Genomic DNA, 25464 nt, shown 5'->3' with positions numbered 1-25464 from the left:
AAAGACGCTGGGGCTTGGGGGCGTGGGCAGCTAAGAGAAGGTAGAAGAGGAAGAGAAAGATCAGAAAAAGAACAGCTAGCCTAGGATCGGGTGTTGTCTCTTGTTCTCTGTTTAGTTCATGACAATGGCGCAGTCCGACAAGTGAACCCTCAGCAGGAAGCCACCAGTACGTGTTTGTGGTTCGTTGGCAGCGTGGGCTTCTCAATCGAGGAACGCCGTTCACGCTTTTTTGGCGATGGGGTCCCGCTCACCACTTCAGCTGCCCTTCAGACCGCCAGTGAACGGCGTCCAGGCCTCCCCTGTGGTTCTAGAGCATGACCTGATGTACACCCTGCCACCGCTTCACGGCAGGGATCCGTACCGGCTCCTGTTCTTCGGGAATGCCACTCACGCTTCCCATGGCCTATATTCCCGTTGCAGTACTCTTCCAACATACGAGCCGCCACGGAACGCCGTCCAGACTTCTCTGCTCATCAATCTCGCTGGCATGAGAGCTGCAACTGCTACTTACTCGAAGGCTGCAATCATCGACCCTTCGAGCTTCACACCCTATAGCGCCGCAGGTCTGCGGCGTACCATCGTGCTACTCTGTGTCGAGACTAACGACCTGACAGCGCCGATCTCCGAGCGAGCTCCTACAATGTTGCCAGCATTGCGCGTCATTAACGCAGTGTTGGATGTAGCTGCCTCGTACGACCTTGGGCAAGCCCACCAGAACAATGCAGGGAGCTTCGGTCTTCTTTCATCGAGCTCTCACACTAGCTTGGCTGCTTCGCGTCCATTATCTCTGCGTTGCCACCTACCACCTCACAATCACCGGCTGTCTGCGAACTACCGGAATTCCACGGGTAACAGAACAACGCAGCAGTTGGGTGGCAACCGTGAACACACTAGCAGTGCGTGAGGCTTGGATGAAGCCTCAGAAATGGTCCGTGCCTGTAGACCGTCTTCGGGAAGGTGCAGCGGCGTGGCACCGGTATGAGGGCTAGAAGCAGTCATGGGTGGAGTGGAGCTCCAAGCTCATAGCTGCTTTCGGTCCGATTCCTTGTGCTTCCTGCCCACGCAACTCGACCTCTGAGGATAGAGCCCAGGAAAAGTCCAATCTGAAACCAATTAGTCTGTCTTTCTGTATTAATGCCGATCCGAAGGATTCAACTTGGGCAACTGCCATCCTGCCATTCCTCCGTGACCAAGGTCAAGGGCACCATCACAACAAGGTAACTGTGCCTTCCAGAGACGTCTCTACTGTCGAGGAGCAGTGGCCCGATGGTGCACCTGTGTCCAGTGGGTCCCTCTCGGCTAGCTTTGCGAAATGCCCTGTGACAGGCTTCGATGAACGGCATCCGGTGAACGCTGAGGCGCCAGCCTCCATCTTACTAAATGTTCTACCACGTCATCAAGTGCACGTGGCGGTGGATTCCGCAGAGTTCCTCTTTGACAAGATGGAGACAGATCAATAGGCTGGTCGCCGCAGTGTTTCCGATTTCCTAAGAGATGACTATCTAAACGACCCCAAGCTTTTTGAGGAGTCTGACATCGATTCGATCAAAGACAGCACGAAAGGCAGCACGAAAGGCAGCACGAAACTCCTACTAGAACGAATTTGGATGATTTCGTGTGTCCATGCAGAGCTGCTTCAATAACGTCAAGGATCCCCAAAATTGCAAGGCTGAAGAAGCAGGAGCTGCGCCGCCGAACAGCGAGGGGACTTGAACCGTTGACGGAGTCACCCACTAGAAAAGTGAAACAACCCATGACCTTATGCAAGACACACAGAGGACCACATCTGGTGCTGCAAGTACCGTTAGCGGATCCACCATTTCATGCCCTGCTATCGAAAGAGTGGCTGGAGAAAGGTCACCGCTTTGCAAAAAATCGGCGACCTTGCCAAAAAAGTTAGGGCCACCCACCAGAACTATTGCTGAGAAAATGTCACACCAAGCCGCATCACTGCAGGGAACTCCGACCAACACAACACTGCTCACTACGTCCTCAAGACTTGCAATTGACAAAAACACTAACCGAGCCTCAACAGCAACACAGGGAACGACCACAGCGACACAGCCAGTGTCGGCCATCAGACCCACCTTCGAAAAATTACCAGGTGAAGTTCCTGCATGGCCAAGTCCGGCCACTCCAAAGCAGCCAACCCCGCCCACCAGAAAAAACTGTCGGCAGCTCTGCGCGCTTCGCAGTCATGGCCGAGTGTCATGATCAAGAAAGACGCTGGGGCTCAGGCGCGTGGGCAGCTAAGAGAAGGTAGAAGAGGAAGAGAAAGATCAGAATAAGAAAGCCCAGGATCGGGTGTTGTCTCTTTTTCTCTGTCTAGTTCATGACACTACAAACACTATGAAGGGTGAGCTTTCTGTCATGCAGAAAAAATGGGTTGTGAAAAATCAGCTGTCAGTCGGTTTAATTACTGTATTTTTGCGCGTATAACCACCTGCACCAAAAACCCAAAAATTTCTGCGGCAAAGTGGACGTGCGAATAATACGCGGGGTTTTTTCTATAGTGCTGCTTCACAGCAATGCGTGTTGTGCTGTGAAGCCCGTTAACAGTGTAGCGAAGGCTACGGAGGCGGTTTCCGCAAATTCGTGTTGCTCCGCAAGTAGCACGGCAGCTTGCGGCCGATTTTGGTTTCGCTTGCTTGTATCGTTGAAGCGTTTAGAAAAACATTTGGGGAGAGACAATTCAATTGTTCAGTGTAAAATCTCACTGTCACACCACAAGTATACTTTTTGGACGTTCGCGGCCGCTCAGTGACCCTCCACATGTCCCTACGTCACGGACGCCATGTTTACTTTTGGAAAGGGCTTGCCGAAAAGGTGGTGCTGTCCAAGAAAGTTACATAATAAATAAAGTAAGTTCCATAATAAATAAAGCAGTATTTATTTCAGCAAGGCAAATGAGATGTTTTAGAGCCTATAGAGATATTATCAGTAAATTGATGTACTACGTTTTAACGCTATAGCAGGCATGCATTTCGGTTCTGTTGTTTCCAGGGTGCTGTTACAGTGTACTAGAAAGGGTAGTGCTGTCAAGTTGTCGCCGAGTGTGAGCGCTCTTTACCTCGCTGATACCGCTAGTCCTCCACATCTTGACCCGTTCGCCAAGCCTAAGTCGATCTGTTCTGTAACCATGGGTAGCGTACGGCGGCAGGCCTTCATGGCACAGCAAAAGCTTAAGATCATCGCTGTCGCCGAGAAATTTGAAAATCGCGAAGCGGGAAGACTGCACGATGTGGACGAGTTCTGCATGGCACTGAGGAGGAAGAAGAAAGAGAGCCTACAAGCCGCGCAACGCGACCGTAGGTCATTTCGTAGCCCCAAGACCGGTGCCTACCCTGAGCTGGAGGAGGAGCTAGTAAAGTTCATCGAAGATGTGAGACGCAGGGGTCACGTCGTATCGACAGAGATGGCCCAAGTGGAAGAGCGGCGACTTTCGAGGGAGCTAGGCCTACCTCACGAGTTCCGTGCGAGCCGCGGATGGCCACACTGCTTTATAAAGCGGCAAGGGCTCTCAATCAGATGGCGGACTACAATATGTCAACGCTTGCCGGCTTCTTATGAGGAGAAGCTGCTCAAGTACCAGAGATATGTAATTGGCCTGCGAAAGCAGCACAATTACATTTTCTCGCAAATCGGCAATGCGGATGAAACTCCTGTTTATTTTGAAATGCCGTTGGACACAATGATTGAGAAGACGAGCAGCAGTTCAGTGAGCGTGCTGACCGGCGGGAACACGAAACTGCGCATCACAGTCTTGCTTTGTGCCCTCGCCGACGGCATGCAACTACGACCGTACGTCATCTTGAAAAGGAAAACTCTATCAAAGGTTCATTTCCCTGCCGGTGTGGTGGTGCGCGCACACGAGAACGCGTAGATGAACACTGACTTGTTCGTAGACTGGATCAAGACGGTATGGGAGAAGAGGCGCGGTGCGATGCTTGCAAGGAGGTCCATGCTCGTTCTTGACTCGTTCCGCGGCCACACAACTGAGGAAGTGAAGGACCGCCTTTCACGCAACGGCACCGACTTGATTGTTATACCCGGTGGAATGACGTCAATGTTGCAGCCTCTAGGTGTGTCGCTTAACAAGCCCTTCAAAGCGCATGTCAAGCGCTATTACGCCGAGTGGATGGCCGAAGGCTGCTACGACTTGACGCCGACAGGACGAGTCCGAAGGCCTGATACTGCCCTATTCTGCAAGTGAATTGTCGAGGCATGGAAGGCCATTCCAGGTGAGATGGTGCGAAAAAGTTTCAAGAAATGCTGCATCACAAACAACATGAATGGAACCGAAGATGACCTTGTGTATAATAGTGAGGACTGCGGCTCATGTGATAGCTCTAGCGAGAGCAGCGACAGTGAGTGAATTGTGACTGGCTTTGCAGACAGCGTATTCTGCTTGCTAAATAAAGCTTTTTCTGTCTAAATATGTGCTATGTTGCTTGAGCAGTAGCTTTTGTAGAGCCTTTCCTGTATATCAAATGTGCGGGCAATACGCGAGGATTTTTTTTTTCTTTCTGGGTGAGCTGAAAGTGGGGGTGCGAATTATATGCAGGGGCGGGTTATACGCGCAAAAATACGGTATTTTGAAAAGGCATGAACGAGCCAGAGAAGTTGCAATATTAAAATCCATTTGAAAGCAAACAAAAACTTAGTTTACAGTGATTAATACAGCGAGTCATGCTTGAGAAGGTTGAAGATGTTGATATTGCCAACAACAGTGCTTTGCTAAACAAGATATCGAAGTAAATATAGGGCACTAAATGTGACTTCAGTGGGACAGCCTATCACTGGCCCATTGATGCAGTACATCCTTTGTAGTATAACTGTTATAATACAGCTCAATTACTCATGATAAAGTCACTTCAGCCCATCGAACAAAAAAAGTGGTATGGACCAAAGGCTCATTTTTTTTATAAGACAAAACCTAATGAAGTCGACAGGTTATGAATGCCAGGTCACAGTTGTGGGAATTGAGGCTAGCCCACCGCCTTTTGCGCGGGCTTTGACGCCTCTTTCTGCGTTCTCATGTCCCGACATGACTCTCCTCTCCTCCCTGGTCTGCTACGCTGGGAGAGTAGGGAGTGTCGTTTAACCCCTCTCACCCGGTAGCGGATGTTGACTCTCGCGGCGCGAGCAAAGTCTGCCGGGATGTTTCGCGCGCGCTCTTCGGGAGTGAGAGAACCTTTCCAGGGACGACATGGGGTAAGCACACATTTCTTTTCCGTCCGTCGGCTCCCTTTGTTTGGGACTCGTTCGGACTTCATCAACGGCGCAACTTGTGCCCGCGGCGAACGCTTACCTTTTGTCGCCCCCCCCCCCCCCTTCCTAACGCTAGGACGGAGAGGGGTGCAGTGTCCTAGTGCGTGGTCAGGCTAAGCTGATCTGTATCATCTTTCCGAAGCCAATGTGAGCGCCTTTGACCTCGCTCGAGCGACCGGGCGTTTGACCCGGTGTCTCCATGAATCACTTTTACCACAGAGACGTGCTCACGGCACCCCTGTGTAGTATTTCTCGGCCGTGGCGTGGATAAGCCCATTTGCTTTCCTGCTGCGCCTTTGCAACGGGCTCTGTACTGCACTTTGGTGTCACCGCAGAACCATGTTCTCGCCACGGCAACGGTTAATGCATGATCTACGCCTCGCTAAGACCAAACTCACGCTAGTGGCTGTAATCTTTCGGGATACGTGTACACTAAACGGTGAGTATTATTTTGCATTTTTTAATTGGAGTGTCACGATTATGGTAAAACATCATCAGCATATCTACCCCTTGACGATAGTCGCACAGCGACGCTGTCTTCGTTATATCGAGTGTTACACCAAGTGTAAGCAGCTTGCTCGGTGACAATGCAGGTCACATAAAATTTACCCATTTCGAACAAGGCAAAGTCACTTAAGGAGCTCAGAATGCCGCATCCTCAGCTAAGCAGCATAGTTTTCATTCACAGTCGAGTTCGTGCCAATGTTCCTTACAACGACAGCTTGCTCCTCATGATGCGCTGTGGTATGGACTTACGAGGTCTACTCATCTCAAATAAGGCAAAGTGTATATACATGAGTCTATATAATTGGCTAATGATAAATACCATGCGTGGTTTAGAAAATGCATGATTCAATACGAGTGGCTCGCAAGATCACATGATGTTGTAAATGTGCTACTGAATTCTGAGCCTAAACATGACTGGTTAAAGGAAGAAAATGTGACCTGCCAGTTCAGCCAACGAAATCTCAGCAAACACCTACTACTGTCATGGCACATGACAGGCAAAGACAGCCTCTTTGTAAAACACCTATTAAAGTGAACCAAAAGAACAACTTGCTGTCAGTGGAGATTAAGCCCACAACATCCCAATGAATTAAGCATCTGTTGCTCAATCAATTGAGCTATGCAAACAGTATCCTTTTATTGTGTATCTCTGTATGTGTAAGCCTGGCAGTGATAGCCAGCACCAATTGCAACCATGGTGGCAAATGTAGAGAATTCTCTTTTGCCAGCTGGCAGCACATGACAAAATCTTACGAGCTTGCACCTGCCCAATAAATTTTTGCTCGCTACCTAAAGGCATCAAATCTGCCAAGACAAGAACTTCATTATGCTAGCATTTGCCTCAATGACCATCAGCGGCACCGGCGAACACTCCTCGGATTACACTTACAAAAATAATCAATAAAGTGGACAGTTTTAGGGTATTTGTAATAAAAACAAACATGTTCAGTGTATTCATCAGAATACCCAGCTAATGCTTCCTCACAGTTGCAACAAGCTGTATACGAGTGTAGTGTCATACTGGGAAGCTCAATGACAGAAGGTCATTGCACTTTCCTTCTGCATGCTTGTGTACGTGTTTTTCAAAGAAGCATTAATAGGAAATAATAAATTTGTTTAGACTAATTAATTATACAGTCTTGAACTACTAATAAGTCACTGGTACCACATATATCCACACTATGAGTGGTATCAGATTATAATCAAAACAACTTTTTTCAAAAGCTGCATGAATGGAAAACATGCAGAGCAAGCAGCCACGTGTGTTCGAGAACTGACACATGTGACCGACGCATTCATCTCCTTTTAAGTATCTTAATGTAGAAAAATATAAGACAAATTGCCGACAAAAGCGACATAGCACGAAAATCTCACAAAAAAGGCCTGCTGACTTCTCTGCATGGAGCCGCACTTCACAAAATCTATTTTAAATGAATGCCAAAATGACGAGCAATGTGCGATACACTGAAGTTCTCGGTAACAAGCACAATGTCCAAATCATGGAAATTGTAAAGAGGAATCCAAGTGTTGCGATTCCCATAAAGAGCATAGTTGGCTCAGGTAAAAAACCTGAACATTAACAGCCACGGCCGATTAAGCAGTTGGCACTCATCGGACTAAGCCTGCGCAATAGTGTGCTCTTGCAGGAAACTTGCCAAAATACAGAGATTGGGCGTTAAAGAGATTACACTCGTTCTATGAAGCATGGGCAACGCACGCAAAACTGTTCAGAACAGAAGGTCAGCCACAGCAACTATCTTAGAAAAGCCTTCAAGGCTTGTACAAGTAATTACAGTAAAGCAAAAGCTTGGGTAATAAAGCCATAAGAACCTTAATTTAAAGAACACTGCCTACGCTACAGAGGCTGTCACGCACGTGACATCCATCGCATGCTACAATGACATCACTATTTATATGCCTTAAAATGTGCGCTTGATGCAGACAGGGGTGCGTGCAGTCAACAAGCTGTCAGCAATTGGCCAATGACATGGCCAGGAAGTGGCACACTAAGCACACGTGTCACTAATCTCGTGATTGGGAAGGCAATTGCCGAGCAGATTTCAAGGGCTGATGTATCAGCCCCCCAAAACGTACCACGAAAGCTTGGACAATTGAGATTAGGTCCCTTTAGTGCACCAGCGAACGCCAATTGTGGTCCCAAGACCGAGTCAGTGTCAGGAGTTGACAACTAGAATAAAGTATTTTCTTAGTTAAGGCAGTACAATCCTTGCATACACATATACATACATGCACATTCGGCTATATAACTATATAACTAAGATTATATTCGATATACAGGAACATTCAAACCAATCGCTCTACAAATGTAATCTCATGTACTACAAAATTTTTAGGACACTTTAAGGACTTGAAATACTGTAAAAGCCTACACATAGCCCCGGGTTTTTGTCTAGATTTTAGGGTGCGAAATTTCAGCCTCGTACCATATGCGGGTTCCAAGAATTTTCGGCCGAAATTCAGTTCTGGTTTCAGCATAGCGCAGTGCTACGATCATCATCAGGTGTTTGTGCGCTTATGCACTAGGTGCTAGGTAGTGTTAGCGGCGGTAGCAGGCGTCAGTCTTACAGATCCACGCGTGCAACAGTAGTCAGTGGCCTTTGCTTCGACTTGGCGCCCATGACGGCCGTGATTTCGTTCCTGTGATTTTACGCCATGTCAGCACCACGCAGGCAGTACTTGGCAGCTTTGAAAAAAAAAAAAAGTAATCGCTGCCGCCGAAACCATTAGCAACTGTGCAGTAGAGCAGGAGTTCGGAGTCACTGAGCGGAGTATTCATGGTTGGCCAAAGCAGAACGCCATTCTTTGCTTGCAGTGGCCAGCGAAAAAGTTTCCGCAAACCAAAAAATGGAGCACTTCATGACGTGAAACGAGAACTTTCAGACTTTGTGCGGGGGCAGCAAGCTGCACATCTCGCTGTTAACATCGAACTGCTACAAGCGAGGGCAAAAGAGATCACCTGAGACAAAGGTATTTAGCCGGAGTATTTCAAAGCAAGCAAGCATTGGGTGTCTCCATGCACCACGCTGGGTTCTCCCTACGTCCGCGTACGTCGATCTCGCAGAAGCTTCCAAAGAGTAATGAAGAGCACCTTGTGAAGTTTCAAAAGTATGTAATTGTGTTGCGAGAGGCTGCCTCATTTCAGCTGGGCTAGATCGGCATTGGGGATCAAATGCCGGTCTAACTGGATATACCCTCGGCACTGACGGTGCATCAGAAAGGCTTCAGGCAAGTTATCATGCGATCGACTGGCAACTAAAAAACGCGGGTAACTGTAATGTTGTCCTGCCCTACAGACTGTCGTAAGCTACCCCCCTACGTGGTGTTCATACAGCCACGTAGGGCAGGGTCTTTCATTGAACGTCACTTTCAGCAGCGCCTTCTGTTCAAACGAAAGAAGCTGCTGAAGGGAGAGAAGTTCCCAAAAGAAGATGTCGTCGTCCGCTGTCAGGACAAGGGGTGGATGGACGAATTGCTAGTAAAGTCCCTGTGGTGTTGACTGCCTGGAACATTGCTGAGACTCCCTTCGATGCTTGTGCTTGACAGGCTTCGGGGTCGTCACCTGACCGACTCCGTAAAACGACTGCTGTGCGACTCCCGCACAGAGTTCGTCGTCATTTGATGACATCACAGCTGCCGCCGCCTGATGTGTACCTTAATAAACCATTCAAGGACCATGTCAAGTGCCTGTACACAGAGTGAATGAGGTCTGGAGAACAAGAAGTGAGCCTTGCCAGATGGCTGAAACGGACCTCTCCAGCGATGCTGTGCTCATGGATAGTTGAGGCTTGGGCCTGCATTCCTGAGGTGCTCGTTTGCCACATGCTCAAAAAGTGCTCCATCTCGAATGCGCTTGATGGCACTGGACATTTCAGACAAGGGACTTCAAAATAGAGTGTGTCCTGTTTATTTGGGCCGAACTTGTGGCCGGTCAACAAAAAGTCAAATTACAGTGAGACACACTGGCACCGATAGCTGCGAACAGAGAGTTGGCCGTCGATCAACTCACAAGCAGCAAAGCACATCGGCATTTATACATGTGCTGTCGAATATACCAGCCTTATCACTGGTCATCGTGCAAGCTCTGGAATAATTTCGAATGTTCATGGCTTGCACGCAATCTTTACAGAATGATCAACAATAATTGCGAACCTGCTCAAAGAATGAGGTGCAGTTTGCGCTGAGCATTCCTGACAGGCTTTGTGGGCAATAACCGAATGAAACAAAAGTAAAAATTACGAACGCACGTGGCACTGCCCCCCTATAAAAAAGCATAGTCCCAATGCTTAAAACATAAAACGAGGAAAAAATGCAAGCAACAAAGCAAGAACGTACAATAATAAATAAGTACAAGCAATAAAGCACAATAATAGAGAAACAACAACAAAGAATACAGTTCTTAGTTTCCTTCACGAACATGAAAAGGCTTGTGGTGCACGACATAACGATTTCAGGTTGCGCACGCCGCCCTTGAGAGTTCGTGATGCCGTCGAGGACAATCTCGTAGTCGAGTGTACCGAGACGGTGAACTACCCTGTACGGTCCGAAGTACCACCGCAGAAGTTCTTCACTGAGTCCATGTCGGCGTATTGGCGTCCACACCCAAACACTGTCACCAGGCTGGTATTCCACGAAACTTCGTCGAAAATTGTAACAGTGTCAGTCGGTCGTTTGTTGGTTTTTTATGCTGAGGTAGCCAAGTTGACGAGCTTCTTCAGCGTGCTGGAGGTAGAGAGGCACATCAATGTTTGCTTCGTCGCTGCCAATGGGTAACAAGGCATCGAGCGCTGTGGCCGGGCTCCTTCCGAACACCAATTAGTAGAGCGTTATTTGCAACGTTTCTTGCACAGCAGTGTTGTACGCGAAGGTCACATACCAAAGAATTGTATCCCACGTCTTGTGTTCGACGTCGACGTACATGGCCAGCATATCGATAATGGTCTAATAAGACGCTCGGTGGGGCCATTGGTCCGTGGATGGTAGGCGGTGGTCCAGCGGCGACTTGTCAGACTGTACCTCAAGATCGCCTGAGTTAGGTCAGCCGTAAAAGTCGTACCTGCATCAATAATAAGGACCTCTGCAGCCCCATGACGCAGAACAATGTTCTCTACGAAGAAACTTTGCTACCTCGGCGGTACTGCTTTTGGGCAGGAGCCTTGTCTCGGTGTAGCACGTAGGTAGTCAGTAGCTACGACGATCCATTTGTTCCTACAATTTGATGTCGGGAACAGGTCCAGTAAGACTATGCCCATTGGCTGGCACAGCAGGCAACGTGGCTCGATGGGCTGGAAAAGTTCGGTTGGCCTAGTCAATCAGTAGCGTATTTCGTCACTGACAGTCTCGGCAGGTTCTGACGTAACAAGTGATGTTGGTAGAAAGTTGTGGCCAGTAGTACTTTCCCAGTATTCTTAAGAGGGTATGGGAAATACCGAGGTGCCCAGCCGTCGGTTCATCGTGCAGGGCCTCAAGGACTTCTGGTCTCATTGCTGAAGGAACCATGAGAAGGTTTTGGCATGAAGGGGCGTGAAGCTCTTTACGACAACTCCATTTCCCAAGAAGAATGATTCCAACCCTCTCTAGAAAACCTTTCTAACAGACGTGCTGTTAGCCATGAGGTACACCACAAGGCTCCCGAGTTCTGGGTCAACTCACTGTCACTCTGCGAAGTCTTTGGAAGTTATTGTTCTCAAGAAGCCGTCGTCATCCAGGTCGTTGGGCGGCGGTGGGTCGACGGGGGCACGAGACAGGCAGTCAGCATCACAGTGTTTGCTTCCAGACTTGTAAACGACGATCACGTCCAATTCTTGAAGTCTGAGGCTTCATCGTGCGAGACACCCCAAAGGGTCTTTCAAGTTAACTGGCCAACACAAGGCATGGTGGTCGCTCACAACTTTGAAAGGCCTGCTGTAGAGGTTGGGGCGAAACTTTGATGAAGCTCAGATGATGGCAAGACACTCCTTTTCTGTTGTGGAGTACTTCTGGCATCGTGGAGTAGTTCTGGCCTAAGATAGTGACCGGCTCGCATAACTGATGACCCTTTCAAGTCCATCTATCTTCTGCACTAGGACAGCTCCAAGCCCTACGCTGCTTGCGTCGCTGTGAATTAACGTGTTGGCGGATTCGACGACATGCGCAAGTATCGGCGGTGAATTTCTTGAAATGCTTTTTCCTGCGGCGTTTTCCACTTGAACTCGTCGTCGGTCCTTGTAAGGTTAGTGAGTGGCTCGGCAATGTGGGCAAAGTTTTTGACAAACCGCCTGTAATAGGTGCACAGGCCAAGAAATCAACGCATATTCTTCTTGTCGGTGGGCGGCAGGAAGGCAGCGATGAAAGCTGTTTTCCACGGGTCGGCGCGAACTGCGGACATGCTGATGACGTGGCCCAAGAGCTCCTCATATGAGAGGCGGCCCTTTCTGGATTCAGGCGAGTCTGGAGTTCTTGATTGTTTACAGTACATCTTCAAGGCGCCAGAGGGGCTCGTCAAAATTTGAGAAAAGCACGACGATGTTATCCAATTACATGACACAAGCCAGTCACTTCAATCCTGCCAGTACTGTATCCATATCATGTTGAAAAGCCACAGGCACCGAGCAAAGACCGAAGGGCATGACCTTGAACTTGATGAGGCCATCTGGTGTTATAAACACCATCCTCTCAGTCTATCTCGTCGACTTGGATTTACCAATAAAAAGTTTTGATGTTCATCGCCTAAAATACTTCGTGCTGTGTATTCCGTCTATGGTGTAGCCTATCCATGGAAGAGGATTAACATCCTTTTTTGTGATTTTGTTCAGGCAGCGACAATCGGCACTGAAACGTAGGGTTCTGTTCTTTTTCTTCACTAAAACCGCGGTTGAAGCCCATGGACTCTTAGACAGCTGGATAATATCGTCATGTAGCATTTCGTCAACTTTTATATTTACAACCTCGCGTTCTCACGTCGGAACTCTATACAGGCTTTGGCGTAGTAGTTTGGCACTTTCCTGTGTTATGATGCGATGTTTCACGATTGGGGTCTGACGAATTTTCGACGACTATAAACAGTCCTTGTATTGCAGGAGCAGGGCACTGAGATGTTCTTTCTTATGCTTTTGAAGGCTCGGATTGACGTTAAAAGATGGGTGAAGAGCTTGATTCCTTGGAGTAGGTTCTGCAAAATCAGCGAGAGCAAAAGCATTGGTGGCTTCCATAATTTTGTCGATGTAGGCGACTGTCGTACCTTTGTTGAGGTGCCTATACTCATGGCTGAAGTTTGTCACCATTACCTTCGCTTTCCCATGACTCAGATCGGTGATGCCTCTTGAAAAGCAAATCTGGCAGCTAAGGAACAAGTCCTTCTTGCCCTCGATGATGCCTTTAATGTCTATGGGTGTTTCGGTGCCAACGGAAATGATGAAGCTTGAGCACGGTGGAATGGTGACCGTCTTCCAGCACATTCAATGAGTTATTCCTTGGCATTGTGGTGGTTGGCAGTGTGTTTTCTGAGGTTAGTGTTACTGACTCAGACCTCAGGTTGATGAGAGTGCAGTATTGACTTTGGAAGTCCCTCCCAAGTATCACATCCCTGGAGCAATGTTGCAAGATTACAAAGCTTGCAGGATAAGTCTGGTTATTGATGGTGACTCTCGCTTTGCACCTTCTAGTTGGCGTTAAGTGATCTCCAGCGGTCCGAATTTCGGGGCTTTGCTATGGAGCCTTCCCTTCAACTTCATCACGAAAGGCCCACTGACGACATAGTCGGCTCCAGTGTCGATGAGAGCAGTGACGTGGTGGCCGTTGAATATTATGTCGGCGACGCTGATTCATTGTCGTGCATTGCGCTTTGGTCATCGTGTCGGACCACGACTACGTCAGTTTCTTTCGCTGTTGCGTCGTGAGGTCTCCTTTAAGCTGCAAGTTTCGATGTCAAGGCCCCTTTCATCTTGCGGCAGGTGCTTTCGATTTCGTTTCAGCGTCATCAGAGGCAGAGGATGTTTGGTAGTTCGTCAAACAGCAATGACACTTCCATCGGTTGCTGCTCTTAGTTTTCCGAGTAAGGGCTCGGAGATTCGCCCCAAGCAGGACTGGTGTACTTCCCGTGGTGCGGTGAGGCGTGGTGGCCTGGTGCTTTCGATTTCGTTGCAGTGTCGGCAGCGACGAAGAATCTTTCGTAGTTCGTCGTACAGCAACCGCACCTCTATCGGTTGCTGCCCTTAGTTTTCCGAGTAAGGGCTCGGTGATTGGGCCTGAGCAGGCCCGGTGTACCGCGCATGGTGCACAGTGAGGTGTAGCGGCCTAGTGAAGGCGGTCGAAAAAATCCTCGGGGCATACCCTTTGCTCCTGCTGGGTAGTCGGCGATGTAATCTAATCATTCACCAGGCTGTGGAGGTGGTGCATTTACGGCAAATCCACATAAGCCAATCTGGCGGTACTGGCAGCAACCGCAGGTGTGGCATGCTTCCCCGCAGCGGTAGCAGAGCGGGCGGTTGTCAGGGGCACACCAAACGTTGGTTTTCCTTGGCGAGCTGTGATGTCCATCAGGCGAATGGTATGGCAGCGGTTGGGGCGGCGGTGTCGTGTGGCGACAGTAGTGCGGCGTCTTGATGTTGTCACGGAGGGGGAATGGAACGGTTGACTGCAGTGGCGTAGCTCATGGCTTTGGGCTAGGGCTGCAGTTCTTCGGGAATTCCAAGTGATTGCCAAACTTCCTCATGCACAATGTTGGCAATCGAATCGACGTAGGGCTGAGATGAAGGCAAAAACTTCTGTAGCTCCTCCCGTACGATCTCTCGGATGGTTTTGCACAGGTCGTCGGAGAAGAGTGGTTGAACATCTGCGTACCCTGGCATTGAGCGGCATTTAGACTGTCGGGTGCACCTCTCCAGAGTTTTTTCAATCATTGTCACTTTGGAGATGAATTCCTGGACAGTGCTCGGTGGGTTCCGCATCAGACCTGCGAATAGCTCCTGCTTTACTCCTCGCATGAGGAAGCGAACTTTTCTGTCTTCTGGTATTTGAGGGTCGGCGTGCGGAAGAGTCCGGTCATATTTTTGTGAAGAGCACCACGTTTTTGTTTGGGAGCTGCAAACGAGTTTCAAACAGTGCTTCGGCCCTGCCCTTGCGGATGACGCTCGTAAATGTAGCCAGGAACCTGGTGCATAATATGTCCCACGTTGTGAGGGTTCGCTCTTGATTCTCGAACCAGGTACGAGCAGCATCTTGCAAGGCCAAGTACGCATGCCGAAGCTTGTCTTTGCTGGTCGTTATTGAAAACGGCGACTCAGTCATATGCTTCCACGACTCAGTCATATGCTTCCAGCCAGCTTTCGGGGTCTTCCAAGGGCTCAACCACGGAAGGTTGGTGGCTCCTTCGGTTGCCGGAGCAGGATGGGTGTAGGTGGCACAGGCGTAGTCATTCTCGCTGTGGTTGAGGCGAGGGTCTTTGTCTTCCGGGTCATTTGAGGTAGAGGCTCGCACTTTCGTAGGAGCCCTTGCTGCCGGTAGCTGGCTCGCTGCTCAGCGTTGGTGCCGATGCCCCCTTGATGGTGTGGGCCCAGATGTCACGGCATCGTGACGTGGACGAAAGGAGCAGACTGTAGGTTGAAGATGACACTGTTTATTTAGGCTGAACTTGTGGCCGGCCAACGAAAAGTCAAATTACAGCAAGACACGCTGTCACCGAGAACGGCGAACAGAGTGTCGGCTGTCGATCAACTAGCAAGCGGCGAAGCACTTCGGCATTATCACGGAGTTAAATAAGAGAAAACCGCCGACTCCGCCGCCGCCCCACGCTTTTCCGCGTGGGAAACATCCTGCAACGCGCACGCGGTGGTCTAACTCGTTCCTTTGCTTTCCTCCTATGCTCCTCTTTCTACTTTTGCACATGCTTCCTCCTCTCTCGGTGCGTATCAAAATGCGTAGCGTCACCTATACAGCTGCGCTAAAGAACGCATGGACGAACTGGCAGAAACCAGCGGCGGCGGCGGCAGAGAGCGCAGCGTGTCATCTGCTCGAAAACTGTTTGCGCGGCTGCCTCAGTATGAAAACCAAACGAAACATATATGTGTACACTCAGAATGAAATATGGCATAAAAACTTTGTACTGCTTTTTTTACACATATGCGAAACACTGCTACAGATATTTAGACAAAACACACGAAAAATTCTGCTGAAAAAGACTGTAGAGCAGACATACACTTGTTTTCCATGCCTGGACGCCTGAACGGCAGTGTTGGCCAGACATTTTCGTGTTACACCCTTTGTGTAAAATGTCTTGAATGTGCTTATTTATGTTCGAAGGGACAAGATATCTTCGTATTTGTGTGTGAAGATGCTGGGTAACCGGAGGGCAATGAAGTGGGCTTTTAGTGGGCTTGCAATGCGCCGCTCTGACATGTTCCCGCTGCTTTTCACGCAGCTTTTGGCTGCTTCATGCATACCTATATCGGAGCGACGCACGCTGCCAGCGCAAGCTTGCTTCAATTCCCGGTACCGAACGGACATACTACTTTTCCGGATCCTTTGGTGTGGTAGTTCAACGAATCATCTGTCTCGGGTGAAAGCCCTGACCAATTCTTCTCAGTTCCTGGCCCTTTTTACAAGCCCGGACCTAGCATATCGCCGTTCGCTTCATCATTACGTGTGAATGATTCATCGTCGACATCGGATCACCACTGTATAAAGCCAGTCTCAGCGAAGGCACCGTTTAGTGGGCTTGGCAGCACGCACGCACGGAATGTGCCGCTCTGACATGTTCCCGCTACTTTTCACGCAGGTAAATGATCGTTCTGCCTTATTTGCACGACGTACTCGCTACCGTGCCTTGTTAGTGCTGCTGAGCCCATGCTACTGTGTTACTATTGTGCATAACTGTTTAAGCGTGATGACTGAGATATTGTTGTCGGGAGACAAAGAATTGAATCCTGGCCCTAACACTCCAACTGCAGTTGCAGAGGGATCGTCTGAAAACTTGAAACTCCTTCAGGATCGTCAGTCTGGTCAAGCATCTCTTCTCACTGAAGTTAAATCAATTAAAGACAAACTGTCAGAAACCGATACCACGTTTGCCGAAATTAAACACAGACTCTCTAAGATTGAGGAAGAATGCTCTTTATTAAACAACAAAAAAACCGAGGTTCAAACCGTCCGAACCCTGGCAGAAAGCAACGCGTCGGTCATTGCCGGTTTAGTTGCTAGAATGGATGATTGTGACGACAGGGCACGGCGATCAAATCTCTTATTCATTGGTGTGGCCGACAACTCAAATGAATGAGACTTGGGCGGAGTCAGAACGTGCAATAACTGATCTTTGCAGTAAAAACCTGAAAATTGATGTGGCACTTAAAGACATTGAGCGTGCACATAGACTTGGGAAATTTGTTGCCGGAAAGAACAAGCCTATTATTGTTAAATTCTCACACTTTAAAGACTCCACCCTAACCAACGCCAATCACCTCAAAGATACGGTTTTCAGTATCTACAAGGACTATTCCCCAAACACCCGCTCAGCCCGTAAAAATCTGCTACAGTTTGCCAAATCCCAAAAGAAGTCCTTCAAACTTCACCACGACAAGCTTCTAATTGCGAACACAACGTATGTATTCAACCACAGCTCACAGAGTGTCATTTCTCACGAGGTATAGCCACCAATCATAACCAAGAAACTTTCGAACGCTACTTCCTTGTTATGTTTTTATACTAATATCCAGAGTGTTATGCCCAAGTGTGAATCACTTTGCAACCTTATTGATACCATGAAATGTAATCTTGTCACGCTTACCGAAACTTGGCTTAATACAGACATAAGTTGCCCGGAACTAGAACCTGCCTTCCCTAACTTCGACATTTTTCGGTGCGATCGATCAGCTAAACGTGGCGGCGGCGTACTAATAGCTACCCATGCCAGTTTACAGTGCTCAGCCATAAATGCTTCTTCCCCTCTTGAACTGCTTTTTGTACGCTGCAATGCTTCTTGCTCACCAACTATTATTGCCGTTTGTTACCGCCCGCACGTCGCTGACCAATCATTTGTCATTCATCTACACGAAGTGCTTCTTTCCTTAGTATCTTCCCATCGCCAAGCGTCCATTCTTTTGTTCGGGGACTTTAATCTTCCGGCAATAAACTGGTCGAATCTCGCTGCGACGCAGTTTGTATTCGCTAACTCACACTCTTCTAGTTTATCTCCCGTTCTCTCAGGAGTGCCTCAAGGAACAGTTTTAGGGCCCTTACTATTTCTAGTTTACATTAATTACTTGCCAAATAATAATCAATCTAACATACGTCTATTTGCTGACGATTGCATCTTATATCGTCCCATTTAAACTTGTAACGAGAAATTAATTATCCAGCGTGACCTTAGTATTATTAAGATTGGTGTGATATATGGCTAATGTCTCTTAATGTCTCCAAAACCTCATTACTGTCTTTTCACTGCAGAACGAAATACGTCTCGCATCGCTACGTAATTGGCAGTTCTAACGTTTCATCTGTTAAATCCTATAAATATCTGGGTGTTTCTTAACCCAGGATCTGACTTGGTCAACTCACATTTCGAACGTGACCAAAGATGCTAATTGCGTCCTTGGGTATCTGCGCCGTAATTTACATTTTTGTTCTTCACCCGTCAAATTGCTCGCATATCGAACATTGGTCCGACTTAAACTTGAGTAAGCATGTGCGATCTGGGATCCCCACCTCTCCAATTTATCTAATACACTTCAATCTGTGCAAAACCATGCGGCAAGGTTTACTTATTCAGCCTACTCCTACCACACAAGCGTCACTAAACTAAAAAGCCAAGCTAATCTTCCTCTACTCATAACAAGGAGTAAAGTTAAGCGGCTGTGCTTGTTTCATAAGTTTTATCATTCACGCATTGCTACGACAGTCACTGAAGAAGTTCATCGTCACTCTGACCGCATCAACCACCCACTGGCTGTTTAGCCAGGAAAGAACCTCACCTCTGCCCATCGGCATTCTTTTTTTATCGAAACAGCAAAAGACTGGAATGATCTGCCAACCGACACTTTTGTCATCTCCAGCCCCACCCATTTTCATGAAACAATTGAAGACATTATGTACTAAAACTCTTTACCGACCACCAATGACATTGTTCACAATAAATGCCTACCCCTCATGTAAAACCCCTGAATGGGGGCCTTCGAGGTATAATAAATAAATAAATAAATAAATAAAAGTGTTTTGTTCCCAGCTGGAAGTCTGGTTTTGGCAAAGAGTGAGAGAAGATTCTGTGCTTTGCGGCCCCATCTGATCCGCTGCTACTGGATCAGTGGCATCAAAAAGTACCCGTGAGTATACGACCTCTGAAATTGAAGGAAAACAAATGGGCTCGACACTTCGAGAAGCACCTCATGTTTGATAGAACTTCAGCGAGCGCAAAGGAAACGTTCTACTAGACGTAAAGAAAGTGCCTCTCCTTCGAAAAAGAGCAACTTGTTCCATCTTTGGGGTAAGCGTGGCTCAACTCAATGACGCTGAATATCTGGAGGAACCAACAGAGACCAGTGCCTAAGAGCAAGAGGACATCAATTTGTCTACAACCGCATAAAGAGTGGGCGCCTTTGTTTGCCCAGGTAATGAAAAATCTCAGCCTTGCCTACGAGAGGACTCCTTGAATTGGTCGCTTGGCAAGGATCTAAGCAAAGACAATAGCGTGAGTGCACCTTCCAACAAACAATGTGCGGCAGAAAGCGGTACAAGCAGCTCTATTGCTATAAGCGACAACAGAGACTCTCTGTGCCCAGATCGAAGCTCAATTTTTGCAATGTTATCTCGTGTATTAAGTTCATGTATATATTATGTTTACGTACGCTGTAGTGGCATTGTATAATTTTGTGTGGTCTATGTCAGGCATTTGGCCTGTTTCAAATAAAAGAAGTAAAGCGATACGTTTGGGTTATTTCTTCTACTAGCGTCGATCCGCAAACTTTACAGGAAAGGATTGGTCGCAGACGACGGAGCAGACGCCCGGAGAGATGCCCGGAGCAGACGACAATGCGGAAAGGTGAGCAGACCCATGAACGCGGTCAAGCACAAGTCTGTGCCATTGGCAATGACGGACGAAGCCCCCGCCTGCGACTCTGCTCGAGGGCAGCGCCTCTCCTCCACCGCTTTCCTCCATTCGCAGCGCCACCTGGCAGACGAACCGCAATGCATGAAGTGGCGTTGCAAGATGCGTCTCTTCCAAATGAGCGAAGTCGGCGCTCCTCTCTTATCTTACTTCGTGGGCATTATACATTTGCCGTCGAATATTCCAGCCTTATCACTGATCGTCGCGCTAGAGCTAGAACAGTCTCGAGTGTACGTATCTTGCACGCAATATTAACAGAACAAACTACAACAATCGCAAATTTTTTCAAACAATGAGGCGCAGCTTCTGCTCAGCATTCCCCACAGGCTTTGTGGCCGATAAACGAATGAAACGAGAGTGAAAATAAGGAACGCATGTGGCAATAAGCATGGAGTTTTATTAGAAGGTAAACAGATGTCAGAAGAAAAACCAGCCAGCTCCATTTTGCAAACGCTGTCAAAACAGCAAAGCTTATGTCCGACCTTCATCAGGGTATGTCGTACTTCTATATTTTTCCACACTTCCCTTTGTTGGCACTTAGCTTTGGCCTTCTTTGCACGAGCATCGCAGTTGGCTCAGCCACAACATGCCCATTCTCGTGTCAGTGAGAGCCGAAACATACATCAGGGGGCTCCGTCAATGGGAGAGTGAGAAATGTTCGCCATCTTGAAAGCATGAGCATCTGAACACTGCGCTGACACTCTATGTTACACTCCACTGCACCTCGCCGTCAACCCAGCTGGGCATGTTTCTCCAAGGTTCACCCCTCGGCATTCTCTACACTCGCCTCTCTCAGCATAGCCCATCCTTCACCTTGCAACTAATGCTAATGCTCGCCACAATAAGAGGCCACATGATCAGTTTCATGCTGACCCTGGACATAAAAGCCTTGACCAAAAACAGCTTCGCTGCTAAAAATCTTGCTATAGTAGGTCCTGCACAATAAGCAGTTACATTATAAGTGGTCTGTGCTATTTTCTGAAAACTCAAGTGTCATTTATTTCCTGCCATCAGTTTATTAACAGATGAAAGGCCAATGTCAGAAGTTTTCTTTTTAAATTGTCCTTTTGAAATCTCCGATGGCGACATTACAGATTTCAGTACTTTTCACCTTTTGGTCACATTACTCAATATTTGCTGAAACTTGATATGTTATGTCTCTGACTTACCGTAATTACTCGAATCTAACGCGCACCTTTTTTCCGGTTAAGCGAGTTCATAAATCGCATGCGCGTTAGAATCGAGTACGAACAAAAAAATTACGGTCAATCTATTGCCATCGCAGATCCAAAATGGCCGCCCCCTACGTGCGTCGGCATGGTACGTCGGCTATTTCTGCCTATGTGTTTACCATGTGCGGCACTTCGTACGTGTGCTGAGGAGTTCGTCATCTAGTAGTGCATTAGCATCGACGACGTGGAAGGGCCGACTCCAAAAACTCGAGTGCACCACGATGCCGCTTTTAAAAGAAAAGTCATCGCGTGTGCAGAAACGGACGGAAATCGGGCCGCATCGCGGTCCTTCTCGAAACGTGCGTGCGGGACCGGCGGAAACAAAAGCAGAAGATTGTCGACAGCAAAGCTTCACGCAAAGGCTTCAGTGAACCACAGCAGGGTCGGTTTCCGCAAATTGAAGAGCTGCTCTGCGAGTATGTGCTTGAGGAGCGAGCGGCACAGCGGCCCATGACGACAGAACTGCTCCAAGTGCGGGCTATGCAATTAGTCTTAGAAAAAAGTCTAATGCGGAGCCTGTTTAAAGCGAGCAGGTGCTGGCTAATTAACTATATGAAGAGGAAAGGCTCTTCCCTCCGAAGGGGAACATGCATATGCGAAAACTTTTGCGGAGAAGTACGATGAAAAGCTTTACAGTTTTCAGAGGTTCGTCCTAAACTTGCGGCGCAACAACGGCTACCTGCTTGGGCAAATCTGGAATGCCGATCAGACGCCTCTTTACTTCGACATGCCTGGCACCACAACTGTCGAGAAGAAGGGGGCGAAGCAAGTTCGCGTGCTGACATCGGTCCACGGTAAAACTACAGTGACGGCAATGCTCTGTTACACGTCAGATGGGCACAAGCTTCGCCCGTACCTCATATTTAAATGGAAGACAATCCCGAAAGGAATCGTTTTTTCGAGTGGTGTGATCGTGCGGGCCAGCAAAAAAAAAAAAAAAAAATGGGTGCGCGTTGCAATCGATGTCTTACATTTTTTTTTTTTCTTTCGCGGTGGAAATCGGGTGCGCGTTACAATCGAGGGCGCGGTAGAATCGAGTAAATACGGTACTCAGAAGACAACAAAGCTTATTTTTCATAATTAGGAACTAGGTAGGCCGTAGCAGATGCCATCAAAGTAGGTGACTGTTGTGGGAGCTTCAGGATGAGGTACCCAGTTCAATTTTTTTTTTATTTGAGCGCCTTCTCACTTCACGAGCATCCACTTGCAGCAAGTATGGCTTTTTTGGTACTGTATTATGAAAGAGTAATTTACTAATATGAAAAAAAAAAATTTTTTCTCTTAGGTATCTCTTTAAAAAGCAAGCTCATAATGTCATGCTCAGCTTGTCTAACCAGAAAGAAAGACGGGTAATGGGGCCTAAAAAAGGTGCATCACCTATTACAACCCATCAACAATCCACATTTTACTCACCACAAGCCATAAATACCAGACGTATGTTGACGCAAGTGAAAGTGTTTGTATGCAGGCAGTCAAGATGATCAAGTCTTTCAGATGCCTTACGCAAGAAGAGAAAAGAAAACAAAACAAAACTATGTTAAAGCACGAGATGATAAATAGCAGAGCAACAAATTATCAGACAACAACTGCAAAATGCATGTCAATGATACACAGTACACCAATACGAAAGGTAACAACAGAGCTACCTCTGTTCCCGCACAGAAATAACTTTCCACCAGTTGTTTTCATCAACAATAGAGCTATACTGACTATTTTAAATCAGCCTGCAGGTAATGCAGATAGCACAAATTATTTGAACCCTAAGGAACAAATAAAACTATACAAGTATCTAGCAGTTACTGAGTCAATTCACAATACTTGCCACGATTTTAAGCACACCTGAATTGAACACACACACATTTTCTCAGTCCTAAGAAGAAAATTAACATAAATAAAACACTGAACCATCTAAATTATGTAGAAATTAATTTCATTGATTCTTAGCAAGAGACACACTACAGCCATCAGATTTTGACAACCATAAAGCCACACCCCTAGTAAATAATACACGTGCACTTTTCCATGATGCCAAGCTCCTGTAACATGACCTGTCACAGCCGTCTGACACATTGAAAGCAACATTTCATATTTTCCTCAAGCAGAACGAACGTTCCATTCTTGATCACTACCTTATGACACCAATGGCGGCAACAGGCAGGCTCCCAGGAGGTTACGAGGAATTATGGGGAATGCAGTTCTAGTTTGTTTTGTATTGGATTCCACAAGGTGGAGAATTTCAGATAAATATTAAAGGGGGGGGGGGGGGGGGGGCAGAACACAGAATTCGGTATGCACCGCAATAACCGATTGTGAGCTACCATCTTTTCAGTAATATTTTCCTTGAGCACGTCCACAAGAGGTTATTTCAATGGGAACATTTGCGTGTTTAAGGGTACGAACACTCTGTCACGCGCCGCTCACCGATTGCGAGACGCCGCTTTTCTATCTTTCTCCCATTGAGCATCGTGGAATTTCTGCCGCCGACCGAATCGCTCGTTGGGCCACTTTTGTCACTGCAGCCGGCTTCCGTGCAAACAAACCACCAATGAGCGCCTGCTTACCCTCCCTTTTTCCTCACATCGGCGGCGCCTTCTCGCCCATGCCTTTTTTTTTTCTCTATCTGTCGCGGAGAAGACAAGCCGCGAGCCGGCAGCTAGCAGGTGGGCGCAAGCGCCTCGGCACGTCTATTCTTGTCTCGCTTTTCTCGCGGCACCGCCATGCGGACAGCATGCTTCTGGCTGCCGAGTTGAGGCGCCGACGGGCGGGACACCGCCGCGGTATGCTTCCCGCCAGTGAGCCCGTACCTTAACACGTCCACTACACATTAAGCTTTGTGAAGTCAGACAATGCTGCTACTGGAACCACTACCCTAGGCAGCATTAGGGTCATGCATGAGTACATCCAAGTTCGGATTATCTGATGAAGGCTAATTTCTGTAATAAAATTACAAATGCTAGGTCTCACAGATGTGTATGAACTGAAGCAAAGAACTTTAGTCATGATCCAATAGACTTAAAAATCGTAGGCTGATTATGAATGGAATTAAAGAAAGTTCAAACTTCCCTTTTATAGTTTTACATGTTCTTTGGCATTGCCACCATGCACTATCACAAGATATGCAAGATAGCCAAGATATTTTTTGCGTGTTGATAAGGAAAAAGAAAAGACCTGGTTATATAACGCTGCATTTGTTTCTTTGTAGTGGGGGCTGATGTCAGGAGGTGCAAATTTGCCAATGGCAGTCATTTTTTACTAGCATTTATAGCACAGTTATGCTATATTGCTGACAGATATGTATCAGTACTAAGGTCTCAATGCACAGCCAAGAACACATTTTCTACTGCAGTGGTTCTCAACCATGACCCCTTGTTGAACGTTGGATGAGATGTGGGACCCCTTACAGCGAGAGAAAAGTTTGGCAGGGGGTCATGAACTAATGCAACATGCAGCACAATAGGTGCCTTTTATTTCTCCCCGGTAAAAAATGGTCAATCTAAAGTGCTAACGCTAATTCGGCTTAAACAGCCAGTCAATAAGTTGCGCAGTCTGCAGCCACATTCACCTTTTTTTCCTTGTTTCTTCTTTCTTTTATTATTATTATTTTTTTGTTGCAAAGGTTGCTCTTCCAACATGCAATCCTAGAAAAAGCATCCTAGCGTGCATATGTCACAGAAAACTGTAACAAAACCTTTACAGCTAGCTGATGAAGAAGGAGACACATAAGCCAGCTGAAGATGTTATGTGATGAGCCATACGAAAAAATCAGACAGGGCTGCTGTTAGATAACATACTACGGCTCCGAAAATTCCCGACATATATACAGTCGAGCCCACTTATAACGGCCCCACTTAAGCTAAACTTTCACTTAAAATTAACAATATCCACATGACTGTGAAAATATACACTGTTTTAATGACACAAAATCGCACTTAAAAGGAACGTCTCCGAGCGCCGCCGATCGGTTACAGCAAACGGAGTCAGTGCTCTGCCGACTTCCCGGGCAACCACTTTCGACCACCGATCAGGCATCGGCGAGGTGCCCATAGATTCTTATTGTTAAACGCCGACCCTGCCTCCGTGCCCCTCTAGTTGTCGCTCTCCCCGACTGCTTTTTGTTAGGCCCCCCTCCGCCCTTTGTCCCCCCGCTACTCCCAGCACCCTACATCGCCAGACGCGGTCTGTGTTTTCACACTGCGCGTTAGGTGCCGCATCACGGAGCACTTGCTCATAGCTGTTGATTACCTGGCAGCCGACTTGCCACTTCGGGCGTCCCGGTATTCAGCTGTGAATATCGTGAATATTTCGTGGGCGGAAGTGACGGCTACATGCGCGCGAAACTGTTTTCGCGAGCCCGACTTCGTCAGC

General features: G+C 47.6%; 1 protein-coding gene across 1 annotated transcript in view; it reads right to left on the bottom strand.

Annotated features, from left to right (window-relative positions):
• The window catches only part of LOC119176289 (transmembrane protein 208), a 49052-nt gene that overhangs the window by 16248 nt on the left and 7340 nt on the right, over positions 1 to 25464 (bottom strand). The window contains exon 5 of the mRNA XM_037427497.2: positions 22513 to 22597. Within this exon, the coding sequence (XP_037283394.2) occupies positions 22513 to 22597 (85 nt within the window). The remainder of the gene's footprint in view (positions 1 to 22512; positions 22598 to 25464) is intronic.

This window comes from Rhipicephalus microplus, chromosome X, assembly GCF_043290135.1.
Source record: "Rhipicephalus microplus isolate Deutch F79 chromosome X, USDA_Rmic, whole genome shotgun sequence".
NCBI lineage: Eukaryota > Metazoa > Arthropoda > Arachnida > Ixodida > Ixodidae > Rhipicephalus > Rhipicephalus microplus.
Note: the sequence above shows the minus strand (reverse complement) of the source record. Positions and strands in the feature narration are given on the sequence as shown.